This window comes from Phyllostomus hastatus, unplaced genomic scaffold (genome assembly GCF_019186645.2).
Source record: "Phyllostomus hastatus isolate PE091 unplaced genomic scaffold, TTU_PhHast_1.1 phas_contig_1, whole genome shotgun sequence".
NCBI classification, from domain to species: domain Eukaryota; kingdom Metazoa; phylum Chordata; class Mammalia; order Chiroptera; family Phyllostomidae; genus Phyllostomus; species Phyllostomus hastatus.
This window is the reverse complement of record NW_025333498.1, coordinates 29,371,961-29,396,690: the sequence shown is the minus strand read 5'-3', so window position 1 is coordinate 29,396,690 and position 24,730 is coordinate 29,371,961. Positions and strand designations below refer to the sequence as shown.

General features: G+C 37.5%; 1 protein-coding gene across 2 annotated transcripts in view; it reads right to left on the bottom strand.

The window, feature by feature from the left end:
- LOC123807994 (lymphocyte antigen 75) overlaps positions 1-24,730 on the bottom strand; it is a 149,655-nt gene that overhangs the window by 70,864 nt on the left and 54,061 nt on the right. For both annotated transcript variants that reach the window (XM_045822202.1, XM_045822289.1), the window contains exons 16-28: positions 23,192-23,306; positions 19,824-19,859; positions 19,277-19,452; positions 18,564-18,634; positions 18,209-18,291; positions 17,496-17,635; positions 15,666-15,771; positions 15,282-15,442; positions 11,424-11,553; positions 9,869-10,095; positions 5,927-6,092; positions 2,019-2,186; positions 344-460 (exon numbers count right to left, since the gene is read on the bottom strand). In XM_045822202.1, the coding sequence (XP_045678158.1) occupies positions 344-460; positions 2,019-2,186; positions 5,927-6,092; positions 9,869-10,095; positions 11,424-11,553; positions 15,282-15,442; positions 15,666-15,771; positions 17,496-17,635; positions 18,209-18,291; positions 18,564-18,634; positions 19,277-19,452; positions 19,824-19,859; positions 23,192-23,306 (1,696 nt within the window). The remainder of the gene's footprint in view (positions 1-343; positions 461-2,018; positions 2,187-5,926; positions 6,093-9,868; positions 10,096-11,423; positions 11,554-15,281; positions 15,443-15,665; positions 15,772-17,495; positions 17,636-18,208; positions 18,292-18,563; positions 18,635-19,276; positions 19,453-19,823; positions 19,860-23,191; positions 23,307-24,730) is intronic.

The following is a 24,730-nucleotide window of genomic DNA, read 5'->3' as shown; positions in this document are numbered from 1 at the left end:
AATTCTGTTCTCACTCACCCCACATACCTAGTACAGACACAAATTAAGTATTGGAGATTTATATGGGAGTGTGATCATTTTTAGTCAGTCTTGAACTGCTAGGAGGGAGAGCAGAGAAAAAAAATTATTTTCTACCATTTAACTCTAAGCTTGGTGGTAAAGACATTTTAATGGCAGAAAAGAGACACAAAAACTGTCTTGGTATTTATATGCTATGCTAAGTGTGTAATTATAATTTTGCATATTAACAAACACATACTTTGAAGAACTATACTTATGTAACTTGATAAGTAGTTTATAATGAAGTATGAATATAGAGAAAATTATCATATTTACAACTTACTTTCATAAATTACACCTAACATTACCCATGATGCCATATAATTAAGGTTCAGAAGTTGCTCAAGAACGAAATTATTCTCTTTTTCATCTCGAATACTCAGAATATGTGATTTTGGATCTGTTAAATAAAGAAGAGTCAATAATTTAAATAATTATTTATCTAGAACACTTTATTTTGTTTGATTTAGAAAGTTTGTTTCCCAGTTTAGTATACTCCCAAACTTAAATAATAGCAGAAAGTAAGAAAGATATGTCAATTAAAACTGTCTCATTGTATAAAATGAATAGGTTAGGAAGTCTTTAAACATTCTGATGTTAAATTGGGTCTTATAGAATAGTGACAAGCTAGTAGCTAAGTAGAGACTTTAAAACTGATTCACTTCATTTTGCCTCATTTAAAGCTTATTTTGAATTGGTACAAGTTCACCTACATTAATGATGCATTATCAGAGACTATCATAAATAAAACCTCTTGGATGGGCTATAAGACAGATCTTCCTTTTTCTTAGCAATCACTCTTATTTTAGGGTTAAAGGAGTTTGATATTTCCCATAGTGTGATCCTCCAGGAGTTAGTAGGGGTTACCCAGAAAAGAGCTACATGGATAAAAACACTGCAAACACTGGATAAACAAATCAAGTTCATTCGATTCATTTATGCCAGTGTTCCTTAAAGAATATGCAAATGCACATTGATCATCTCTAACAGGAAGTGATCATGTGTAGAGATGCTTAATATTGTTCTTTTTCTAAGGATCCTTTTTGTGTAGAGCATCTCTTAAGACTAGTGTTCTATGGAGCACAGTTTGGGGGATAATGGCTTGATATTTTTCCACAGGAACTTTCCACAAAATTCATAGGTCCACTGTTCAGAAATTGCAAATCCTCAGTGGGTCTCATAGGAAACATCTGAAGAGTCTTCAAAGTGTAAAATATATTTTGTTTTGTTTTTCAAAAAAGCAGCCTGCTTCTTTGTGGCTTATTTAAGCTTTTGATTATTCACATTAACTTTTTTTGAGTCCTGTTCACTTACTTTATTTGAATGGTATCTTTTTTCCTTTATGAAATTAAGAACTGAGGAGGAATTAAAGAAAGCCTCAATATTACATTAAAATAAATTCTTTGAATTAAAAAATAAGGGTCAGTTGGAAAGGCACAGGTTATGGGCCTTGTTCCAGCAAACAAAGGCACCAAGACAGCCCTGCAAATGAAGGAGGATGGCAAATCCATTTCTTAAAAACATGTTCTCAGAAGGTGCCCTGACTGGGGATCGAATCTGCAACTTTAGTATATGAGGATGACCCTCGAACCAACTGAGCTACCGGGCCAGCACCAAATTAATTTATTTTCATTTTTTCCAATAGCTGATTTAACATCCAGTTTTCTGCTATCTAGTGTCATTTCTTTTCTTTGTTAAGTATTATAGAACCCATTTTATTTCCACATGTAAAGACAGACTAGTTCTCTGATGTATGAGTAAAGAGAGAGGCAACTCCTATACCTTCCATTTTAACTAAACACAAATTTTAATACTCTGTTGTTGATAATGTATAAATTAGGTGGTGAATATTTTTGAGATCTTGTTATTAGTGCTAATTAGGAATATTTATTACATACTCAGCAAGATATTTTAAAATGAGCACAATGCAACATAGAGTGTCCATATAATTTACTTACTCAGTTTTTGGCATCTAGAATGAACATCGTCTTGTGTTACTGGCATGAATCTGTTCTTTGCTATCATGAAGTTGTAGCAATAGTTCTGGAATGGTATCCATGGGGTATTTAAAACAGGAGATGGACAGTGAACACTGCTAACTGGTTTGACCTCTCTTTCAGTCTCATCTAGAAAAAAGAATTAATGGTATAAATACTAATTTTAGATATAAATGCTCAATTCTGTTTATAGTAATTACACTTGATTAGTAGGAAATATTTATTCAGGAAACCAAGAAATAATAGCCTGGTGATGCTTGTTCTGTTTATACTCAATATAATGTGATCTCTTAACTGGCTTTATGTAGGAAATAAATTATTTAAAAAACATTTTTAAAAGATTTTATTTATTTATTTTTAGAGGGAGGGGAAGAGAAGGAGAAAGAGAGTGAGAGAAATACTGATGTGAGAGAGAAACACAATGGGCTGCCTCTCACAGGCCCCCAACTGGGAATGCTGCCCACAACCCAGGCATGCACTCTGACTGGGAATCCAAGAGGCAGCCCTTGGATCTGCAGGATGATGCCCAAGTCACTAAGCCACAGCAGTCAGGGCGGAAAGAAATTATTTAACAGAGTAATTTTCTTTCCCCTGCTGCGGAGTGAGTAGAAGAATGTAAAAGATGAGGTGCTATTAAGTTAAATGTAGTTTTTATCTTTCTGCATCTCCAAACTTTGAATACAAGAGTCCACCTCAGAGAAACTATACACAGTAACAGGCATCTAACTAGAACTTTCAGAATTCATCTTCAAGTGTCTGGTTACTAGTATTGTTACAGAACACAACAAGGGGGGCCTGAGACAATATACTATTATTGAAAGAAGGCCCCGGGTCCGTTATGTCCGCTGCCAGAGGAAAGACGTCTCTCAATGCCAGAGATTCGTGAAAAGGAAAGGAAATGTTTATTTAATGCTATGCTAACTTAAAGTAGTGACCTAATGTCTTCATCAAAAATCCCAGTCTCTTAAAACACCCACAAACAGACACAGTCTTTCCTTCCTTCCCCCTTTGCCCAGTCCAGAGTACCGTATTTCAGGAAAGGAAAACGAAGTCCATGGCTCAGACAGTCCTCTGGTTCTTAGTTAGTCCTCCATCTCGACTGGGAGACCTCCCTGGGTTCCCGGCACCCTCTGCTGAGTCGCCGGGATCTCTGCTAAAAGCAGGTGGTGGTTCCCCTTCTAAAGCTGTGGGGATCTCCACTCTGTCAAGGCGCATGGTTCTCTGTCTTAAAGCAGCACGATTCTCCTCCAATGGCTGAGGTCCTCCCCATTCTGCTAAAGCCGCATGGTTCTCCCTCTCTGGGATGTGGGAGTCTTCACTCTGCTAAAGCTGTCTGGCTCTCTCTACAATGGTCGTGATCCTCTCTGCACCTCCATAGCCACATGGTTCTCCTTCAGGGCTGTGGGAAGGGAGAGTCCTCAGTCTGCTAAAGCCGCATGGTTCTCTCCTCAATGGCCGCCAAGTCTGGGTTTTAAATCCCCGTGGCCAATCTTCCTCTGCAGCCTCATTTCCGACTCCTCCCACACTCGGCTTCACATGCCAGAATTCATATCCTTCCAGCTTTACTGGGCTGCCATCATGAGTCTGGGCAGGTGTGGCCCCATGTCCTGGAGCCAATCTTCTCCAAGCTCCCATGCAGGCGCTGTAGCTTGGGGGATCTGCCCTCAGTCCCATCTTGGTGGGGAAGTTACTTCCATTCCCCTGGCTCAGGGCATGGCCACAGCTATTTAACATATCTAAGCGACCAGCCAAAGGCTATAGATATGTTAAATGACCACACCAGAGGGTAGCTGCAAGGCTGTTGCTATGAGAAACAGCTCTCAAAGGCCCTGCTCCATTTGTCCCTTCCCCCAACCCACACCCTGGGGGGGAGGTGGTTGGAGACATCTTAAAATCTCCTGGACACCTTAAGTTCTGGACCCCATTTCAAATGCCTATTTGGGGTCCCCCCTCTTGGCTGCACCCTGTAACAGTATCTTCTCCAGTTTTAAAGGAACATTTTGACAAAATATTTGATGGACTAAGTTATTGCTTTCCCCAAAGCAAACAGAAATAGTTTAAAATCTGCCCTCTAGAAAATCTGACCTTTTTTTTCCATTTTGTGAAAAGGACATGCATTCAAGTGTTGGGAACTGCCCTGCCTGGTATCAGAAGCTGTAACCCTGCCAAGGCTAAGGTTGAGGGAGTGGCCTTGGACCATAAGCCAGCAAGCAGACAAAAGCTTATCTCCCTGGCAGGAACGCTACTTCTGCTGCTTCATTTATAACTGAACCCCAAAGCTTGGTTGGTTAGCCAATGATGGGTGAGATTCCCCAAGGGGGGGGCGACCTAAGACAGGCACGATCACGTGGGAGGCCCCCAAGAAAGGACTTTGGGGGCTACAGCAAAAGGGGGTGATGGACCCTCGCTCCTTGGCTTTGATATAGCCTGAGTCCTCATCCTCTGGGAGAAAATCTCCTTATCTCTTGGTTGCCTTAGTTCCTTTGCTCCACCTAAGCCTGAAACAATGACAGGCTGGTGCAGCTCTGAGCTGAAAAGGGCGGGTTCCCTGGGTGATCAGGCCTAAGAAAGAATATGTAAGATCCTGTGAAACCTGCTTTGTTTAGAATGCTCTCAGTTGAATGATAAGGGTCCGAGGAAGAAGTAAGTTTTTTCTTTAAAGTTTTACAGCTGATTGACCCTGACTCAAAATAGGCCCTCAGAGTTCCTTGTTATCTATTGTTTGATCCTTACTTCCTAGCAATGAGTAATGAGCTTTTATCTGAATTCTTATTCAAAAGAAGGCAATAAAAAGCCTCTCCAGAGGGGGAACAAGGTGCGTTCCCCATGTGAGGAGTGGCCATGGCGCCCTCCAGGAGAGAGGGTGGCCAAGGCACTCCCCATGTGAGGAGTGGCCCTGTTGTTCCTATTCCCCCACAGGACCTGGTTGTCTCTGTGTATGTTTTTCTCGCGTGTTGACGAACATCCGCAGCCGAGATGGATACTGCTGGCCAGTACCATTTACATTCAAGAAGATGCAAGTATAAACATACTCTATTCAAAGCCAGTCAAACAGCTTTAGTATGTAGGAGAGACCATTCCATGTCTCTCTCCACTCATGACTACCTTCTTTGTCTGTGAAGTAGTGTCTTCTTCTTATTCCAGACACACAAATGTGGACCTCTGGCTGTTGTAAAACCACTTTCCTCTGACTGAGCTAGAAATTGTATACCTGACTCAAGCTGAGTCCTTCAGACTCTCTTTAAGAAATTGAAAAGTGGAATTCAGAGACAGTCAGTTCACCTCCAGTGATGGTTGTAAGTGGAAGGTGCAGAGCTGCCATGTGTCCCCACGTGCAGAGAGAAGCAGAAAGTGGATAAAGGGAGGAGTGCACATCACAGAAAGGACAGGTAGAGGACAGTACCAGTTTCTGGTTCTTATTCCTCAGGAGGCTTAGCTCTACCCCCATTTTTGAGAATCTAAAATACTTTTTAAGGTTAGGCTAGCTTGAGCTGGATGCTGTTCCTTACAACCAAAAGAATCTTAACAGTGACTCACAGAAGAAATTTTAGTCGATGGTAAGAATTATAAAAGAATCCCCACAAATATAAGATTTTCTTTAAGAATATAAACAGAAAATATATGCAAAATGAGGGTAATGGAAGCTTAAAAGTTCAATTACCATTATCATCTGACAAATATAAAACATGTGTAAAATAAGAAATTAATGATAAAATACTTAATATATAATAATTCTAGTTGGATATAAATTTTCACAAGTTTTGTTGTTAAAAGGACCTGTATGATTTTACAAAACTACTTCCCTCAAATTCCACTACTCATGAGACTTGATAGTAATTTAAGAAATAACATATTTAAATTTAACATACTTCCTGGATAGTAGCAAATTGCACCCGGTTGATTAGCATCACAATCAGATGTTTTCCAGAATCCATCAGTGTCCAAAAACACACAGTTCTCAAGTTGCTCATTATTTTCAGCCCAGCGACTAAACTTAAGATGTTTTCCATCTGACCAACCAAAGTTGAGTTCATCCTGCAAGGAGCAGAAATACATTTCATGTGGCGACACTTTGTTATCCCTTTTGTACTGCTTTGGTCCTCGCGGTCAACCTCACGGTCAATCGGACTTTTAATTTTATATTTAACATACCCTTACATAGCACTTACTATATGCCAGGGACTGTTCTAAATAAGTTAATATTTAGAAATATTAACATAACAATAATATTATAGAGGTACTATTTAGCCCATATAACAGTCATATGAGAGAGGTACTATTCACAGATGAGGAAAATGAAGGCAGGTAGTGTGCGCAAAGTCACATAGAATATAAACTTCGGTGCTGAGATTCTAATCCAGGCTGTCACACTCTAGCATCCATGGTCTGAATTACTACATATACTATGATGCCTCACACATTATCAGCATTGTTCGTTGTTAGAAATCAGAAAGCTAAAATGGAATGAGGACCACTGGAAGTATTGATAAAGTTAGAGACAGTATGTAGTCATGGAAAGAACATGGGCTTCAGAGAGAAGCACACCTAGTTTTGAATTCTGGTTTGGTCACTTACTAGTTCTTGATTGTGAGTTTACCTCACCAGTTTTCCATCCCCTCAGACATTAAATGGATGTGACACCTAAACTTATGGCTGGAACTAATAGCATAACATGTGCAAAACACATAACTCAGTGGCTAGCTGCTACACACAGAGAGCCGCATATGCCAGCTCCCTTCTCCTAACCCTCAGAACCATGTGGATGTCACACCACTGCTTTCACACTTGACTGTGGGGACATGCTTCTTTATCGCTATGTTCTGTTGTGCACTCAGAGTCTGTGAACACCTGTCGTTACATCTGGACAAGGGCCTGACCACCCACCTGTCTTGAGGAGGCTTTGCAGAGTAGGTACAGAAGTCTAGAAGGTGGATTGTGGGGTCCAGTCCTGTTAAGCTTCTCCATGGTGCTGCCAGAGCCCCAGGCCTCACACAGTGACTCACGGAGCTAAACTTTCCTGAGGCCCAAGGTCATTTTGTATCACTGATTTATTTGGAATATTGGGCAAAGGCCACAATGTCCCCTTAGTGAACCATAAATAGCAAACACGGTCAGGCCTTGACACTACCAATGTTTCATTCTGAGCTGTTCTCCACCAGAGTTCCACTTATAATTTGTGTCTGGTGAGCACCCAGGCCAGGTGGCTTCCAATGTGGCCCTTTGGCCATGTGATGTTGCCTGTTCTCAGGATCCCCCTGGATTCTTCCCCCTCTGCTTCACTCCCAGCTAACCCAGGTCGCTGGGCCTCTGCAACTTGTATTCCTGTAGATAAATCATCCTACACCTGCCGTCTCTTTACTGAATACTAAGTCTCTTTATTAAAACTATACATATCTCTATACTAAATTCTTGACCTTAATTAAAACCTGTCTTTTTCTAAGAGAATAATTTCCCTTTAGCACCCACAAGGGAAGCCTGTTTGTTTTTCCATTGTCAAATATCATAGGGCTATGAGAATGGGGTAGTAGGTATTTTTATCCTTCAGTCATTTCTCTTGAGGACTATGCCCTTCTCTTATCACCGCAAACTCCAGACTCCTTGCCTCTCTGACAGTCACTGAGGGTCTGGCCCACTTGATCCTCCTGACATTCACAAGGGAGAACCTCCATGTCTTGCTCTGCCCCTGGTCCTACCGCAGATTTAGGGATGTCTGTACCGCGTAGATGATTCACGCAGTTCCCGAGCTTTCTTGATTTCTTCTTCTATATACTTGAGTGACCTAGTGCCACAGACACACTCTGGACTCCATATGTCCCAGATGGCACACTGCAGACATTGTGAACATGCTTTAGTTCTGGCTGCAGTACTTCCTGCATGACTCGAACAAGTCTCCTGTCTCCAGATCGCTCACTTCCTCCCCAATCTGCTGCCCAGCATAATTTTTCTTAACCAAAAAACTGATCTTGTTACCATGCTTGGAGTTTTTCCTTTAATGTATCATGAAAGGAAATGCCTTTCATTGAAAGGTATTCAGTGAATACCTTTCATTGAAATACCTTTCAATGTAAAGTTCTATTTATTTATATATTGTCATGTTCTAAAGATTTAAGGCAGCTTATGAAGATGCATAGAATTTTTTAAAAATAAAAAGTAATAGGAAAAAAGAGAAACATAGGTGAAGACTGAAAAATAGGATAAGAAACAAGACCCAAATCATTAAGTGGGGAGAAAAGAAGCTACAAAACAGTATGATCTCAGATATCTTAAAAATAAATATGGGTACAAAGAAAAAAATAACTTGAAAGATACACATCCAATGATTGAACTATATTTATCACTAGGTACTAGGACTATAGCTAATTTAAATATTTTATTTTCATTTACTATAACTTTATAAATTTTCTACATGGACAATATTGCTTTTGTTTCAAGAGATTTAAAGTCAGTGCAACTAGGCAATATAATAACATTACTACCCTCATAAGAAACAGAACGATGGGTCTCACATGATAACAAAAACCGAGGGGAAAGTAAGTAAAAGCAACGTTGCGAAGAAACTGATATTGTGAAGTCTGGGGAAGCAGGTCAAGCTGATGATCTGGCCTGACTTGGGGTACATTTTAAAATATCCTGAGTATCAGAGAAACTATTTGTCAGTAATTTCTAAATACTCCTTTTAACTGAGCTTCTGGTAAGTGCTAGTGGTAGTAAATCCGAAGTTTGTTCAAGATAATGGTTTCTTGTGAGTCTGTTTTCTGGTTTGGCTCTGGGTTTGCACCAGGACCAACTGTCTTCGATCACATATCCATGCAGCCCCACACCATCCTGGTACACTGACGGTTATCCTAAGGGCTGCGAGACTCTGGGTTGCTTTCCAAGGCAATGGGCTCACTCCTCTCTCCCACGCCGCCAACCATCCTCTTTCTCAGAGTGAATCAGGAATACTGGTCTAGGTGACATTTATTTGACTAGGGCTTCTCCAGTCATGCATGGTGTAGATGTAGGGCGCTAACTTCACGTTGCAGTCTTGGTAAAGGGCACCCTCTGTGTACTGCATAACGAATGCAGCCTTATACTCCACCCCTACATCTTACTCTTTAATACATCTCAGTGGGTAGAGTATCAAAGTATTATATAGAAGGCCTAGAAAAGAGGTAAAGTGGCCTGTAACACTTAGAAGAACATTACTGCTTTAATTTTAAAAAGGCCCTGCTAATTATAACCAAAAGCTTTAGCAGCATAAATATTCCCATTTGTGCTACCTGTATGTAGTTATAGGAGACTAGCATTCCTTGCCAGGCTATGAAATGAATGGGAGTACCCAAGAAATCTGTCCAGGATAGGGCTAGAGATGTGGAGAAACAATATTCTGATCTCTTCTTAGAGTGCCTTAATTTCATTCTGCTGATTCTGGAAGCCATACAGAGGACTCTTCAACAACATCTGCAGTGATTCTACACACCCTGCCCCATCAGATTTTTTAATTCTTCCCTTTCTCTCTTCTCCTCATTGGCTGAGGAGACACGGCAGCTCCCAACTCCAGCCCAGTCTTTGACTGCATACAGGAAAAGAAGTGATTGACTACATATGTCCACAAAAACTTTTTCTTTTAATCTAAACAATAAAGCACCAGATCTTTCAACAGTGGAAAGATGATTCTCACTAAAAGTTACATACTTCATGAAATCCCTTCACTGGAGTAAGGTTTTATGACTTCTGATTTCTTCTAGTCTGATAGGAGAGATGCTGTGCACAATAAAAACATGTCACACCCCACCACCCAACCCTGGCAGGTGGGACTGAAAACTTACGTCTTGACTGGAGAGTCCAATCCACAAGGAAGAATTTCGAAGGACCGCCTGCACAGTCAGGAAGGCCTGCTGGAAGGGGTCTGTGATGCTCACCAGGTGCATGTGATCTTTCTGGCATTCCCTCAGAGCATCGGGCCAAGACAGAGTCTTCAGGATTATTTTGTACAAATTATTTAGATACTTTACAGTTTCTGAAGTATTGTATAAGGTCTGGCTGCTTTCCATTTCTGTGTGTAAAAGAAAAAATCCCCCAAACCACACAAGTCATATGATATTTAAAAATTTTCCCCAGTATAATGTACTTTAGATATTATATACTTTATCTACTCATTTATGTTAGATTTTGGGTGGGAGAACTAGCTATGTCTTCCTGTATACCTTAGGTAAAATGTATGAGCCCCAACATTTGTTTTCTAAAATCAGAAAAAAATTCTGTTTTAGTTGATGTGTTTTAGGAAGGAGATAAGCTGTAACTAAAGGTAGGCTGTTAGAAAACCACAATTTCAGGTTGGTGGCAAATACTTCCTTTGTTTGACCTGCTTCAACAAGAGGTGTTCCATTACAAAGCTTTCATCTGAGGAAGTTCCCATGAAAAAAGTACAAAATCACCCACAAAAGCATATATATATATTATTCCTTTATAGTACTTTTCTAAATGGAGCAGTTACTAAAAAGTATGAAACAAATGAGCAAAGATTAATTTAGCAAAAAGTTCTTCAGTAGTTCTTTAGCATAAAAGTTCTTCTTACGACATACAAAATTAAAAAAAAATTATTTGGTCCTGGCTGGTGTGGCTCAGTGGATTGAGTGCCAACCTGCAAACCAAAGGGTTGCCAGGTCAATTCCCAGTCAGGGCACAAGTCTGGGTTGTGGGCCAGGTCCCCACTTGGGGGATGAATGAGAAGCAACCATACTGGTATTTCCCTCCCTATCTTTCTCCCTCCTTTTCCCTTTCTCTAGGAATGAATAAATAAATCATCTTTAAAAAATTTATTTGTTGAAAATTTACTGTGATCAGTGCAAACAATTTAATACCTTTTTAAAGGTATCTTTTTGAAAATATTAATGATTCCTATTTTTAAGTAAACCTTTTAGTTTCATTTGGCTTATAGAAAGTCATAGTGATCCATTTATAAATGTTTCACATCCTTTTTTAGTGCTAAATTTAACTGTGAATGTTTATACTGAACTAAATTAAAAACATTAAGTTTTCCTCCTCCTTTTCCCATGATAGAAGGTAAAACCTGAAAAATGCCAGAGTAGAAAGGAGAGTAAAATTCAACTATAATTTGTTATCATTACACATCTCTAATTAAGAAATTCCATTTGATGCTTAATTTTGATATTTAATTAAGTATGCCAGTAATACTTGAAAAAATCACATTCCACTTGAGAATCTGTCTCACCGAACCAATATGAATTTAGTCATGCTGAAATTTTAAGAAAGCTATACAATGAAAAATTAATATTAATTCATTTATAATATTTTTATAAAAAATACTGTACATATCTAACATCATGAAGTACTACAGTTAAATCTAGGTAATATCTATACCTGAGTATTTCTGACAGAGAGACAGAGTGTGGTGTTCACTGCAGGAAGTGAAATTCCATGTCCCAGCAAAAGGCGACTTGCGGTGGTTGAGCATCAGGGCGCAGTGGTAGCGGGACTCATCATCGAACACCTAAACAAAAGGCAAACAGATGCACGCAATCATGAAACTAACATTTTGAAGACCTGAGCAAGAGAACTTTACGTTCCAAATTGGATATCTCCTCCTATAAAAATTCCACTAAGGAGCTGACCATGAAGTCACTAGGAAAATCCTGATGAACTTCCAAATCATGAGAAAAGGGCAAGTAACTTTAGAGAGTATAAAATAAAATAATGGCAACATTAATAAATATATCTTAAAAACGATAAATTGTTAGAAATGAGACAAAACCACAATTATACTAATATTAAAATATTTTTATTCACTTTTTTTTCAGAGAGAGGGAAAGGGAGGGAGAAAGAGAGTAAGAGATATATCAATGTGAGAGAGAAACATACGTGCCCTAACTGGGGACCAAACCCTGCAACCCAGTCATGTGCCCTGACTGGGAATCACACCAGTGACCTTTCGCTGTATAGGCTGGCACCGACCAACTGAGCCACACTAGTCAGGGCTTTGCTATCATTCTTGCCATTTCAAATAAGTAAAAAAAAAAAAAAGTAATGGTTATTAACTAAAATTATTAGATTTTTATAAACTTTTAACAATTTTTTTTACTATACGTGGAGAACTCACCTTAAAACTTTAATCCTATAATAATCACTATAAAAACTTCCATAAATAAAAGTACCTACCTAGATTTCATTCCCTGGCCAAAGATCAGTGATAGTACACATGAAAATTTATTCAAAGTATATTGTCTCTATGCTTTTTTGTATTTTTGAAACATAACACAATTACAAAAATAAGAAAGGCTTATCCCAGGATATGCAGATTAAAAAACAACAACAACAAATATGCTACACAATAAACATTACACAAGAAATAAAAAATATAGGAAAAAATAATATGAGCAATATTCCAAGGGATATGAGTAAAATTTTATGTGGAGGGAAATGTGATTATAAATGTATTCTGTTTTTTAAAAAAAAGATGGACTAAGGTTAGGAAATCAGCAAAAATATAACTACAATAAAACCAGGATAGAAAAAGATAGTAGTATTAATAAATACACCCCAAGCAATAGAAGTAGAGGATAAAAAAGAAGAAGCAGAAAACCAATAACATACATCAGTTTTTATAAAAATCTAAATAGGAAAAAAATCAAAATGAGATATAAAGATTTAAAAAGATAATAGCATACACAATTTTATCTATATATTTGAAAATGTAAATGAAATAGACAACTGTCCTGAAAAATAAAAATCAGCATAATTGTTATATGATGTAGAAATACCAAAATGTACCAATACCTTTAGAGAAAATTAAAAATTAACCGTAAGTAGCTGATTTAAAAAATCATGTGCCAGGTATCATACTAAAGGCTTTTAATGAGTTGCCTTATGTAATCCTCACATTGTATGGCAGGCTCAATAGTATCAGGTGAAAAATTACAGATGAAAAAAATGTTAGGTGAACTCCCAAAGGCACACCAAATGCTTAAGAGAAGTTAAGTGAACTTCCAAAGACAACTAAATAGCTGAATGGAATTCTAACCCAAACAATTTGCCTCAACTGCACCAAATCCCTTTATTATTAAAGAACGATCTCTGAAAAGGTTTCCAACATCATGTGGTTTTGTTGGTAGTTTCTTCTAAGAAAGATAATTCCCCAGACTGAGTCCTACTGAGTCCTAATTTCAAAACACAAAGGCAGAAAGCTGCTGAGTTCATTTTATGAAGCCCACATGATAAAAAAAAAAAAACAATAACAATCTGACAATATGGCATAAAAAAATTAACTCTATGAACAGAGATAAAAACATTCCAAATAAAATTCTAACAAATTCAGTTGAACAGTAAAATAATAATCCACAATGAGCAACTAGACTTTATGAGAATATAAAGAGAGTTTAATATAACATCTATTAACGTACTATACCATATGCCAATAGGCTGAATGGGAAAAGCTTTTTGACAATTTCAACAGATGCTGGAAACAAGTTTTAGAAAATCCGGTACTTATTTCTAAATAAAAATTCTAAATAAGATAGTTGTACAGTGAATGATATACCTTAAATAATGAGACAACATCATATATAATACTCAGTATAACAATGAAAGCCTGCAGACAGGCCCATTGAAGTGTAGACCAAGTCTAGAATGGAGTTTATTACTCCTGGTATTTGCCATGCTTCTGGCATTTCTACCACGTAGAGTCAAGCATGAACTGCTGCTTGCAAATTATAATTGTCTCATTCAGAAACATTAGAAAATCTGTTGAACATAAGAAACCTGGTTGGCCAGAGGACAAGAGTGAGAGTCCTTTATTCTGAGGACTTACGTAGTTGGTGAGATGGGGGTGAAGAAGTTACATATTGATTGACAGGTAAAGGTGATGCCAACTTTCCTGGGACTGTGGGGGGACATGAATACCCAAAGGCGTTTATGGGCTTCTTCCTTTGGGCATTGTGGGCCCTTTCCTGCCTTTGAGGCCTTGGGATGAGGGCACAGTTTCAAAGGCTTTTTTTCCCAGGTAGTGGAGACAATGCATAGAATTTCAAGGACTGCCCTTCTTCTGTATTAGCATGGCATTTCTTGTGATGTTGTAACACCTGGCAGATTATCCGACCAGGCTCAGGACTGCTGAGTTAGTGGGTGAGACATGTCTCCCTCCTCCCTGCCTTGGTTTCCTATCTGCCTTACCTAGCAAAACTATTGTGTCAATGCAATATTATATTTATACCTATGTGCTGGATGGTGATTTAAGTGTATTTCTTACTATGGGCCATGGTTAAAAGTTTAAAAGCCACTGGTGTAAGTATAAGTGGGATAAGGATTTATGTTTTTCTTTATTGTGTCTACTTTTCTATAACTGCAAAATTTTCTATAATAACTGTGAATTATTTTGATATTTACTTTGTACATAATTACATATGATTCAGAGTTCCCTTTGCCAGCATCAACCTTGAGCAAAGTTGCATTGCATCAGGAACATTAGGTGATTATTGTCTAGGATGTATTTTTGGAATTTGATTTTAAAGTTAATTTCTTCATCTTTGCCCTTTGTGCAAAAGGGGTCTTGTATCCAGCAAGCAGGGAGGACAGAACAATGGGCAGCAGTTTTCATGGCTCAGTGTAACACTTGTTAACATAATGCCTAATCTTCTACAGCTTCTTTACATTTATCCCTTATGGAAGAATGATTACTAATCACCAATTTTGTACTTTTTGCCTCAAGAGACTGAGGCTAACAGGTCCATATCCCAGAATGTTAAATAAAGCATTTATAATCGCTTCTGTTTGCAACTCACTGCTTGACGATTTTACATAGTTGTGATCTAATGCTGTTGTGGAAAAGCAGGGCACACACATGGTGTAATTGTTCTTCTTGTGACATCTTTACTGAGCCACAATTCATATGCCATATAATTCACCCACTTAAAGCATAAATTCCATAGGTTTCAGTATACTCACAGAGTTGTGTGACCGTTACCCCGCCCAATTGATTTTAGAACACTTTTATCACCCCGAAAAGGAACTCCATGCCCTTTCACAATCATACCCAATCCTTCTGTCTTCTTCAGTTTCTGGTAACCACTAATCTATTTTCTGTCTTTATAGATTTGCCTCTTCTGGGCATTCTATACTAAATGGACTCATATAATAGGCCCTTGTTCTTAATCCAATAATTTATTGAAGACTCGAGGATTTCATAGAGCTACATAGATTATTGATTTAAAAAAAAAAAAAACTTACATTTTTTGGTATTCTCATCATCCGACCAACCAATAATGGGTGAAAGTTATTGTATGTCAGCTCTCTGTTATCTATCCATTTGTTTATCCTTTCATAGGCTGTCCAGCGCAAACCAATCCACAAAGCATCTTCCATGTCCGGAAGCAAGGATATAATGAAATCTGTCAGAAAAAGATTAAAAAATTTTTTTTCACATATTCAAATTAAAGATATACTAAATATGTCAATGAATACCTGTTGCTTATCTCACTACCAAAATAATCTTTCATCTACTATGTACAAAAAAAAAGTTTCCTAAGATTTACAAACATGTTAATTCCCCTCAGCATCCCCAAACTAAGCACCACAGATCAGAATAAAACGTTTCCAAAACAAGTCTCCTACCTTGTTCTCTCTGGCTCAACACTGTAGGAAGGGTGCCACCATAGGTGTGACAAGTATCACTTGCTTCAAGAAATGTGAGAGACTTGGGTTTGACCATTAGAAAACACTGCAAATGAAGAACATGCATGAAGCATAAGATTCCAGACACAGGAAATCTCACATAGGAAATAAATACCTCATCTTTTAGATGAGGTTGCTAATTTTTGGCCTGTGAGATATGGAAATTGATGAAGTAGTACCATAAAAATGCCAGTCAACACTCTCTAGCAACTGAAGAGTGATATTTGAACTATTTTTTAAAATATATCCCTTTTATTGAGTGTTTTCTCTGTGCTAAACAGTTTGTTTAGTATTATCTCACTTAATTTTCACAACTTGGAAAACTGAGGTACAGGTAAGTTAAGCAACTTTACCCATAAGTGAATAGCCATCGAATGGTATAGTCAGCATTTAAACTCTGTTACACCTGATTTCGAAGTCTGTACTCTTAATCATCACCTTCTTATATTTAAAAAGAAACCCTACATTTAAAAAAAAGTATATTCCTGTCCCTTGGCAGAATATTTTAATACAATTTACATTAACTGTGGAAATTTAGTCCCAGTACCTTGGGTGTAAAAGATCTCCCTAATTTAAAAAAATCAAGATGTACCCCTAATGTTTTAACTTTACTATGGATGCTTTCAGCTGTCAGACAAATCTCTCCCTTTTTCTTTTTGATATTATGATCATGTTAGTGTGGAGTAATATGTTTCCAAATTGTGATCCTTGAAATAGCCTACAAAATGCTTGTATTTCAGCTTCCATACAGAATGAAGTGGCCAATGAGATATAAGTCATTCAGTGGCTTCTAGAACACTCTAAAGAAAACACCCCGAATTTGAGCTTTGAAGCCTTATGTTAAGGATGGCAGAGGGGAAAGACAAAAGGAGACTGGTTTTGAAGAATTCACAGACCTTACATACCAACCCCAGCCTGCTTACCTTCAAACTTTTTTTTATGCACTAGAATAAATGTTTCAAAATACTGTAGAAATCTCTCTTTTCAGCATCCAAATACATTCCATAATAGATATGTATACCAATATGGATTATCAATCTCAAAGAAGCAAATATAGAGGGTCCAGCACAAATAACACCCCCTTTTTATTACAAAAGATTTTATTACAAAATCATAAGCATGTAATTCATAATCATAAGCATGTAATTCTATAACATAACAATATCACACTCAAGCACACCATATGATATTTTTGGTGAAATTTAAACTGTAAATTATTACACCCATATGATTACCCTACCAACTATACTCAAGCAGGCCTTACTGCTATTGGACCCTGTAGAATGAAGCATTTCCCAAACCTATTTAACCATAAATTCCACTTCGGAGGCAAGATCAATTACTAACATTTGGTTCGCATGTGTATAGTTCCCAAAAAGTAGTTTGGAAAATGCTGGTCTCATTTGATTGGGAGATGGTGATTGTATGTTCTCCTTAAGGGAGAAAATTTATGTCAGAAATTAAGTCAATTTCTTATATGCCATAGAAATAGTCTTGACCTCCATGTATCACACTATCCATTGACGCATCAACTTCAGCAATTTAAGTGTTTAGTAGCAACAGAATAGGAGCACAGTATTTGGAAAGACCAGTGGGCACAACCAACTTGAGCGACTAACTTGCTTTCTGACAATGCAGAGGACCAGGTGAGATACTGAAATGCACAGTCTGTCTTAGTGAAGCTACTGGATGGGCTGCCATTCTATCATAAGCCATACCACCACCATGAAAGCAATTATCATTTGCACAATGCAGCAATTCTCCTTTTACCTTATTCTGAAAAGTACGCCAATCCCCAGAGCATTGTGTTTTAGCTGCAGAATCTGGACTATATTTCTCCAATGAAGATACATTATATTTTTCACAGATGAAGGGCAACTTGGTAGTACAGTCTATTGGTTTATTTAAGTCTGAGAAATGAAAAGAAGGATTACTCTGGTGAGAATTTCCATTCAAGTACATTTTAAAAATGATCCAGTAATAAAGAAAGTCTCTTTAAATCAATCTTTCCCAAAAGATTACAATATATTCCTTTTCTTCTCTAGCCATTTATATTTTCTAGTACTATTTGCATCAGTAGGTTATAACATACAATGTTGCCTATAAAAAAGCATGCATATGGTATAACGACCAGTTACCACAGTTCCTGATGGCAGGAAATGGAACTGGAGAAGGCTAATGAGGGAAAAGGGACCTAAACTATATTCTAGAATTGCTGCCTGTTTATCTTTGCAAATTTGTCTATATGCTTATGAGTTATGAAAGTGCCGAGTTTATTTCTTAGTAATTACTTTAGAGTAGGAAGTCAAAATAGTCACAGTGAAAAGCATCTTTATTTGCATTGGGAATTTGAGCTATAGTAAATCAGAATAAGATGAAGCTACCAGACACACAGTCAAAAGGAAAACAAGATTAAACTAGTAACTGAACCTGAATTTCACATATGGTATAATCAGCATGAAAGGATTTGGAATTACTGTTACCGTTAAGCCAGGTCTTGGCAGATAGATATACACATTCTTCTCCATTCATTACAGGAAAGTGATGATGCCACGGATGTCGTGAGCTGGAGAAAATGAGAGATCTGACAACTCAGAATGCAGTTATGTGCTCCATTCTGGTGTTTACCGTAAGAGATTTTAATTCTACAATTAATGTTATATCATTGTTTTATACCACTTCATTCTGTGAATATGCAAAAGGACTTGGTTTCTCAAGTCTAGGCAGTTAGGCAGTCTATAGATTAATGTTCCAAACTAATTATAAACAGTAATCCATTTAGTAAAAGGGAATTGGGGGCTGCTTGTTTTAAATGATTTTATAAATGATTACACATACAATATAGAGCGACGATCTATCATCGGCTGCTCAGTAGTTTTCAGCCACCACTTCTGTTCTTCACCAGATATCTGCAAAACAAAGCAAACACCTGTCTTGACACGTGCTGAGTTTTCTAGGAGAGCTGTGACTGCACCCCATCCCACCACAACCACAAACCACTGACATTTCCGGACATTTCGTTACTTTGATATCTAAAGTACACAAACCAGGTCCTTAGACCAAAAGAGTGGTTTGAAAACTCTTTGTATATTCACAGGCCCTATTTTGCATACAGAAATATGGTTGTTGTAATTATGGGCATACATTAATTGGACAGTGTCCTATTGCAACTGATTATAAATTTAAAGATGCACAAATTATTTTTCCTCCAAAAATCTATTTTGCAAAATTAGTTATTAGCAGAAATAGATACACAGGTTAACTACAAAGTTAACTTTTAGTAAAAACAATAAAGTATTAGAATAATTTATACTATGTATTGATGCTCATTTTATAAATTGAGAGTTATAATTAACCTTGAGTATTTTAAAACATTCAGCAATTACATTTAACATTTCTAATGAGAAATGATGAATTTGAATGTTGCTGGGGAAATTCCACTTGAGAGGGACATTAACTTTTATGGATTTCAGCAAGATTTTTGAAATATTTTTTAATGAAATAAATATAAAAATAAGGAACATATTTAAAAATACATTCTTTTGCATTACATTTGCTATTTTGTTTTTGATGGCTTTTAGTCCTGCAAAAGATGTTAATGTAGCCAGGGTGCTGTGATTGCTAGCACAATACAGGACAGCTTCTTCATAGTTTAAGTGAGGGTCAGCAACGAACCAATATTCACTCCCTTCTATTATGACTGAAGGTCCATGAATTCCAGCACGCTCTAAAGAAGAAGAATATCAGAGTTATGACTGTGTAAACCAAACTTCACCCTCAAAGCCTAGATTAATGTTTAAAACTTTTATAAATTATAATCCATTTAGATTACTGGTTCTCTCTGGCCAGAAAAATGCTTCCTGAAAGGAACCAAGGACTCCTGAGCCACTGAGTGACCCTGCTACCCAGAGTCACAGAGAAAGACAAAGCCACCCTCAAGACCTCCTTCTACCCCAGCCAATCACCTTCCCTGTCTGGAGATACTTCATCTCAGCTGAAGATGCAACCGAGCAGAAACTGGCCTGGGTTTAAATAAACTAAATGTATTATTGAAAAAGTAAAGGCAGCTTTGGCTAAATTTCAGATTTATTAACTCACCTGGATTGTACCAGTCTGGTGTTTTTGGAGTACGACCTGTATAAGGAAGAAAATAAGTGGCTTTAAGTTTAGTGTCCAATTACAGATCACCGTGTACTGAAGGAAGGGCCTTTAATCTAACTCAAGAGGATTAGCAGTATTGCTGAGGTCTGCCCATTTCTGGCCAGACCATGTCCTTTCATGTTATGATCATTTCAATTTGAATTTTGTGGGGTCTATCCTAAAGCTGTTTTAGCAGCAAGAAAAAAACAGCTCTGTTAAATATTAATTAATATAGTATTACTAGCAGTTCTCTATCTTATGTCATGGAGGTCACAAAGGAAGACCAGATGGATAAGTACAGCTAATAATTAGAAAGCACAAATAAGTAAATGAACACAGTGTACACATTATACGGAAGCACTAAGGAATATGATCAAAAATCCTTATCATGGTAGGGTGAGGCTATTCAGGAACTACCTTCTCCATCTGATGCAATTTGAGCCATTGTTCTGTAAACCTGGGTGGGTAGAGTTTACTGTCTCCCAGGAGACCCTGGGAAACAATGTACAATGATCCAGTACTGAACCTTTGAGAAGGTGAAAGATAAAACAGGGAGAAAAATAATAAAAATCACCCAGGCTTCCTGGATGGAAACAGAAATTTGTATGTTACAAAGAATTATGGGCTTTGAAGTTGGGTGGGCCAGTAGTGTCCAAATGCCTTCTGGCCCTTCAGTGTTGTGGTAGTTTGATTCAGTTGTTTTAACTCCCTGGCCCTCAACTTTCTACCCTATGGAATGTGAGACTCTACTGCCTGACGCACAAAGATGGAGTGCAGATCCGGTCAAGTTGGCTCTCTGGAGGCGCCCACTACGGTTCCCGGCACAGGCAGCCCTCCTAGCATGCCAGGGTGCTCTCTTCCCTCTTTTCTTTCTGCTCATAGGTCACCCTCGTTTCAAGTCAAAGGCACAATTCTATGAATCTTAGAAATCACAGGGTAAAACAGCTATTCCTAATTTTGTTGTTGTATCCTAATAAAAAAAATGGCCTATATCCCCAGTGTCTCTGTTTTTTTTTTTTTCTTTTGGAGCCAGTTCTCTGTGCCTTGGGTAATTTTTACCAATAATGCTGCCTACTAGTTTAAAATACACATAATTTCTTGTTTGTAATCATGTGTTACGGGGGTGCTATGTCTAACCTTTAAATTTCTTTGAGCTAGTGAGAAAAGTGGAAAGCAAAGTATTTTTTATACAAGATTACAAATATGGTTGTGTGTATGAGGTATCAAAAATATAAAATATTATATTTGGGTTGTGGCATTATAGGTAATTTTCCTAAAAACATTTCTATGACTCTTACTTTTGATACTGTTTTCTCAATTAAAGAAAGAATATATCTCCACACTGGTTATGACTGTTTAAAATTTTTAGGCAGTCCACAGACAATGAATGGTATGGTGATTGCCAGAAGGAAAGGAGGGTGGGGGAGACAGAAGAGGGTAAAGGCGGGATAGACAGGGATGGAAGGAGACTTACCTTGGGGTGGTGAACACACAGTATGACACACAGATGATATATTATAGGATTGCATACCTGAAACCTATGTGATTTTATTAACCAATGTCACCTTGATACATTCAATAGCAATTTCTTTAGATTGCCAAAATATCTCTTTTAGAGAAGAGAGGACTAATTAGAACTGGCTAAACAGGTAATAAACAGGCAAGAGATAGAGAAAAGGTACGATGACTTAGGTTACTGAAGAGGTGAACTGCTTTAAGAAAACCAGAAAATACAGATTAATACAGAAAATAAAGATTAATACAGATTAGTTGAGCAAACTTTGGTTGTTCTAAATATATATATATCTCCAACCAGGTGAATGTGACACACTGTAACTTAGAAATTTAAATTTAAAAACTATCAAAGGGGAGTTAACATAACATTTAAACCCTGGATCATGCAATCATTCATTGCTTCAAATGATTGGGAATGAGCTGAGAGAGGAAGTTCTGCAGTTTTTAATTTTGTTTCTGCATGGGGAGAAAAGGGGTGCAATCATTTAGAAAAATTATTTGGTTGATTTATGTTTGTTACATTAGTTAATCCCCTTCTCTTTGGCTTAAAATGAAAATATATATAATAAAGAAAAAGTACCCAAATGCTCTTTGTAAATACTTCCTGTGGCTACTGGTTTGTCATTCCTAAGGTTGCCGTGTTGTGAACTCTTGCGTTTGTGCCATCTCTCGAACTGCAGGCAGGGTGGCAGCTACCCATGAGGGCACACTTTGGAGGGAGCAAGGACACTTGGTGGCAGGCTAGCAAGCTGCCACAGTAATGGGAGCATCACCACTGATGCTTCAAACAAGAGTCATTGTCCACATTAACGATATATATTATTTATTTTTCCACTTCCTTAAGGGTATCCATAGTGGTTTTCCTTTGTTCTTCCTTCAGGTTGAATCAATAATCAGGCATAACTCAGATATAATGTCTTCTCTGGAAAGAAGACACCCCCCCCAACACGTCCCCTTTTATTAATGGACTGCCCGTTTGTCATTGTGAAAGAGATTTGACAGTTTCTGTACCAAATGTCACACCTGAAGCTCTTTTAAAGGCCATAGGGTAGCCTTTTGTTAAGGAAAAAGAACATTTTTCTTACAGGCAGTTCCATGATGCAGTCTTTGGGTTCTTTGAATACCTTTGGTTTCAATGAACATGTTTACATGGAATTCAGAAATTCATTTTGGAACTTTCTGTACACCTACCACTAACAGTTTCATATATGTAGTGTCTGCTTAAAATAGTTTGGGAGTTAAAAATCTTCTTAAGAGTTTCCTTAACTATCCCTTGACATTTTCCTAGTAGAAAGCTAAGTAAAAGACACCTATTTATTCTCTTTTCTCTCCTGTTTGTCACCACTCTACTAATCAAGCTATTTCCTGAATTTGAACTACATAAACTATTACTAGTTTTTGAGTTCACTGAAAATTGTTTCTAAAGTTTTCAGGAAAATGCTTGAATTTTATTTCCTGATTCTTATTTCTTTTCCTTCATTTTGCCTCAAAATAAAAATGATCCGCTCTGCCATGTTGCTTCTTTTACTTAAAATAATCTTTCATTCCAGATCTAATTATCCCCAATTAACCTTAAATTGTATCTTCTACACTAAATCTTTCATAATAAAAGTGGAAGATACCATTGAATTTCAATAATCCAGCATTCTGAGGGGTAGTACTCAGGCAGGATGGAACTTAATATATTAACGGCAACTTCAAAGGCTTTTTAAAATTATAATTATAGATTAAAATGTTCTCTTAGGTACTTGTGGTTCATCATTCACAATGTTCACATGAAAAGGCTATGAAAAGAAATGACTACCACTTACCTTTTGGAATCTCACACACCCATTCCAGTTTTGTATCACAAGCAAAAGGCCTTAAATAAATAATTTCTCTGTCATTATAGAAATACCAGCTTCTTCGCCATAGCCTCTGTGTAACCTAAAGGAGGAAGAGGATTGCACATTATTTTGAGGTTGATGAAACCTTTATAAAACACTAAATGGTTTTTTTAAACTCTACTATAGCTCTATTGCCTAAGATATTTATTTAATGAATGGGACACATGAATGAATACAGTGTTTAACAGTAGCAGCCTAAGCAATAGGCTGATAAAGGAATATATAAGATCCTGTTGATATTCAAAATGCAAATTATTGTTTTCTTCTGTTTTGTTGATATGAAGTTGTAGAATTTTGTACCTTTAAATTTGGGGTAGAACAAGCTAGAAAAGAGTATTTGGTTCAGTGGTTTCTGAACACCAGGCTGTGCTAAAGCAGGTCTATGAACAGTGACATTAAAAGTTTGGCATCAGGGGCCCAGGCTCTTTCTTCAAGCATTTCTCTGCATTCCTAGCATGTTGCCCTTCTCCACATGGTCCAAGATGGTGCTCTGCAAATTCCAGCCAGCAAGCAAGGAGAAAGGAGAGGGGAGGCACGACCTGAGAGGAGCATCCATCCCTTTTTGGACTGGACATTTTCTCTTAAGGCCAAATTCTCGTGGGTACAGAGGCAGGTGAGATAAGATTCTCCTACAACACCGCTCTGGCTGGCCTTATTCCTGATGCAAAAGGCATCAGTGTCTCTTTTATTTGTTTTTTTGGTAGATTTTTCAATCTTTTCACACATGGGGCCTCTACTTACACAGAACATAGTCTATTGCATCAATGTTGTGGAAATTTCACAGGCTTCTCTGAAGTTTTCACCTTTTCATGTGCTAAATTGGGAATTCCATAAAGATGACATGATACTAAACAGTTTGTTACTAGAACAGTTACTTTGAAAATAGTGCTTTCCAATGGCCTTCTCAGTTCTTTGTCTCAAACTTCCTGTAACATTTCTGGTCAGTTTCCTTCTTGAATCTTTTTTTCCTCATCTTCTTACATTGATGTATTGGTAATTCCCCCAAATCTACTCCTTGGTCCTTTGATCTTTCTTTTAATATACATTTTCCCTCCAATTCCAGTCTCTTGGTTTCTACTTACTATAGGATATTTCTTACTGCTAGCTTGGATTCAAAATATCTGAACTAAAATGCACTATTTTCTCCATAAACCAGTACCCCTTCTGACTGTTTCCATAAATGTCTAGTCATACAATACGGTGAATCCAGACACGTGGGTTTAATTTTTAGTTCAGTGATCACATAAGTTACTCAGAATTCAAATTTCTTCCATGTAAGACAAATATATTAACAGTACCTACCTCACAAGCTTGCTTAAGCATTCAGTGAAGTACTCTGTCTATGTGACATGCCTAACACTGGGCTTAGCTCTGGAATCAGCAAGTGTTAACAGCTTTATCACCACCACCTTCACCATCTCTATTCTCCCATAAAACTTATACTTTGCTCTTGCATAAAACAGG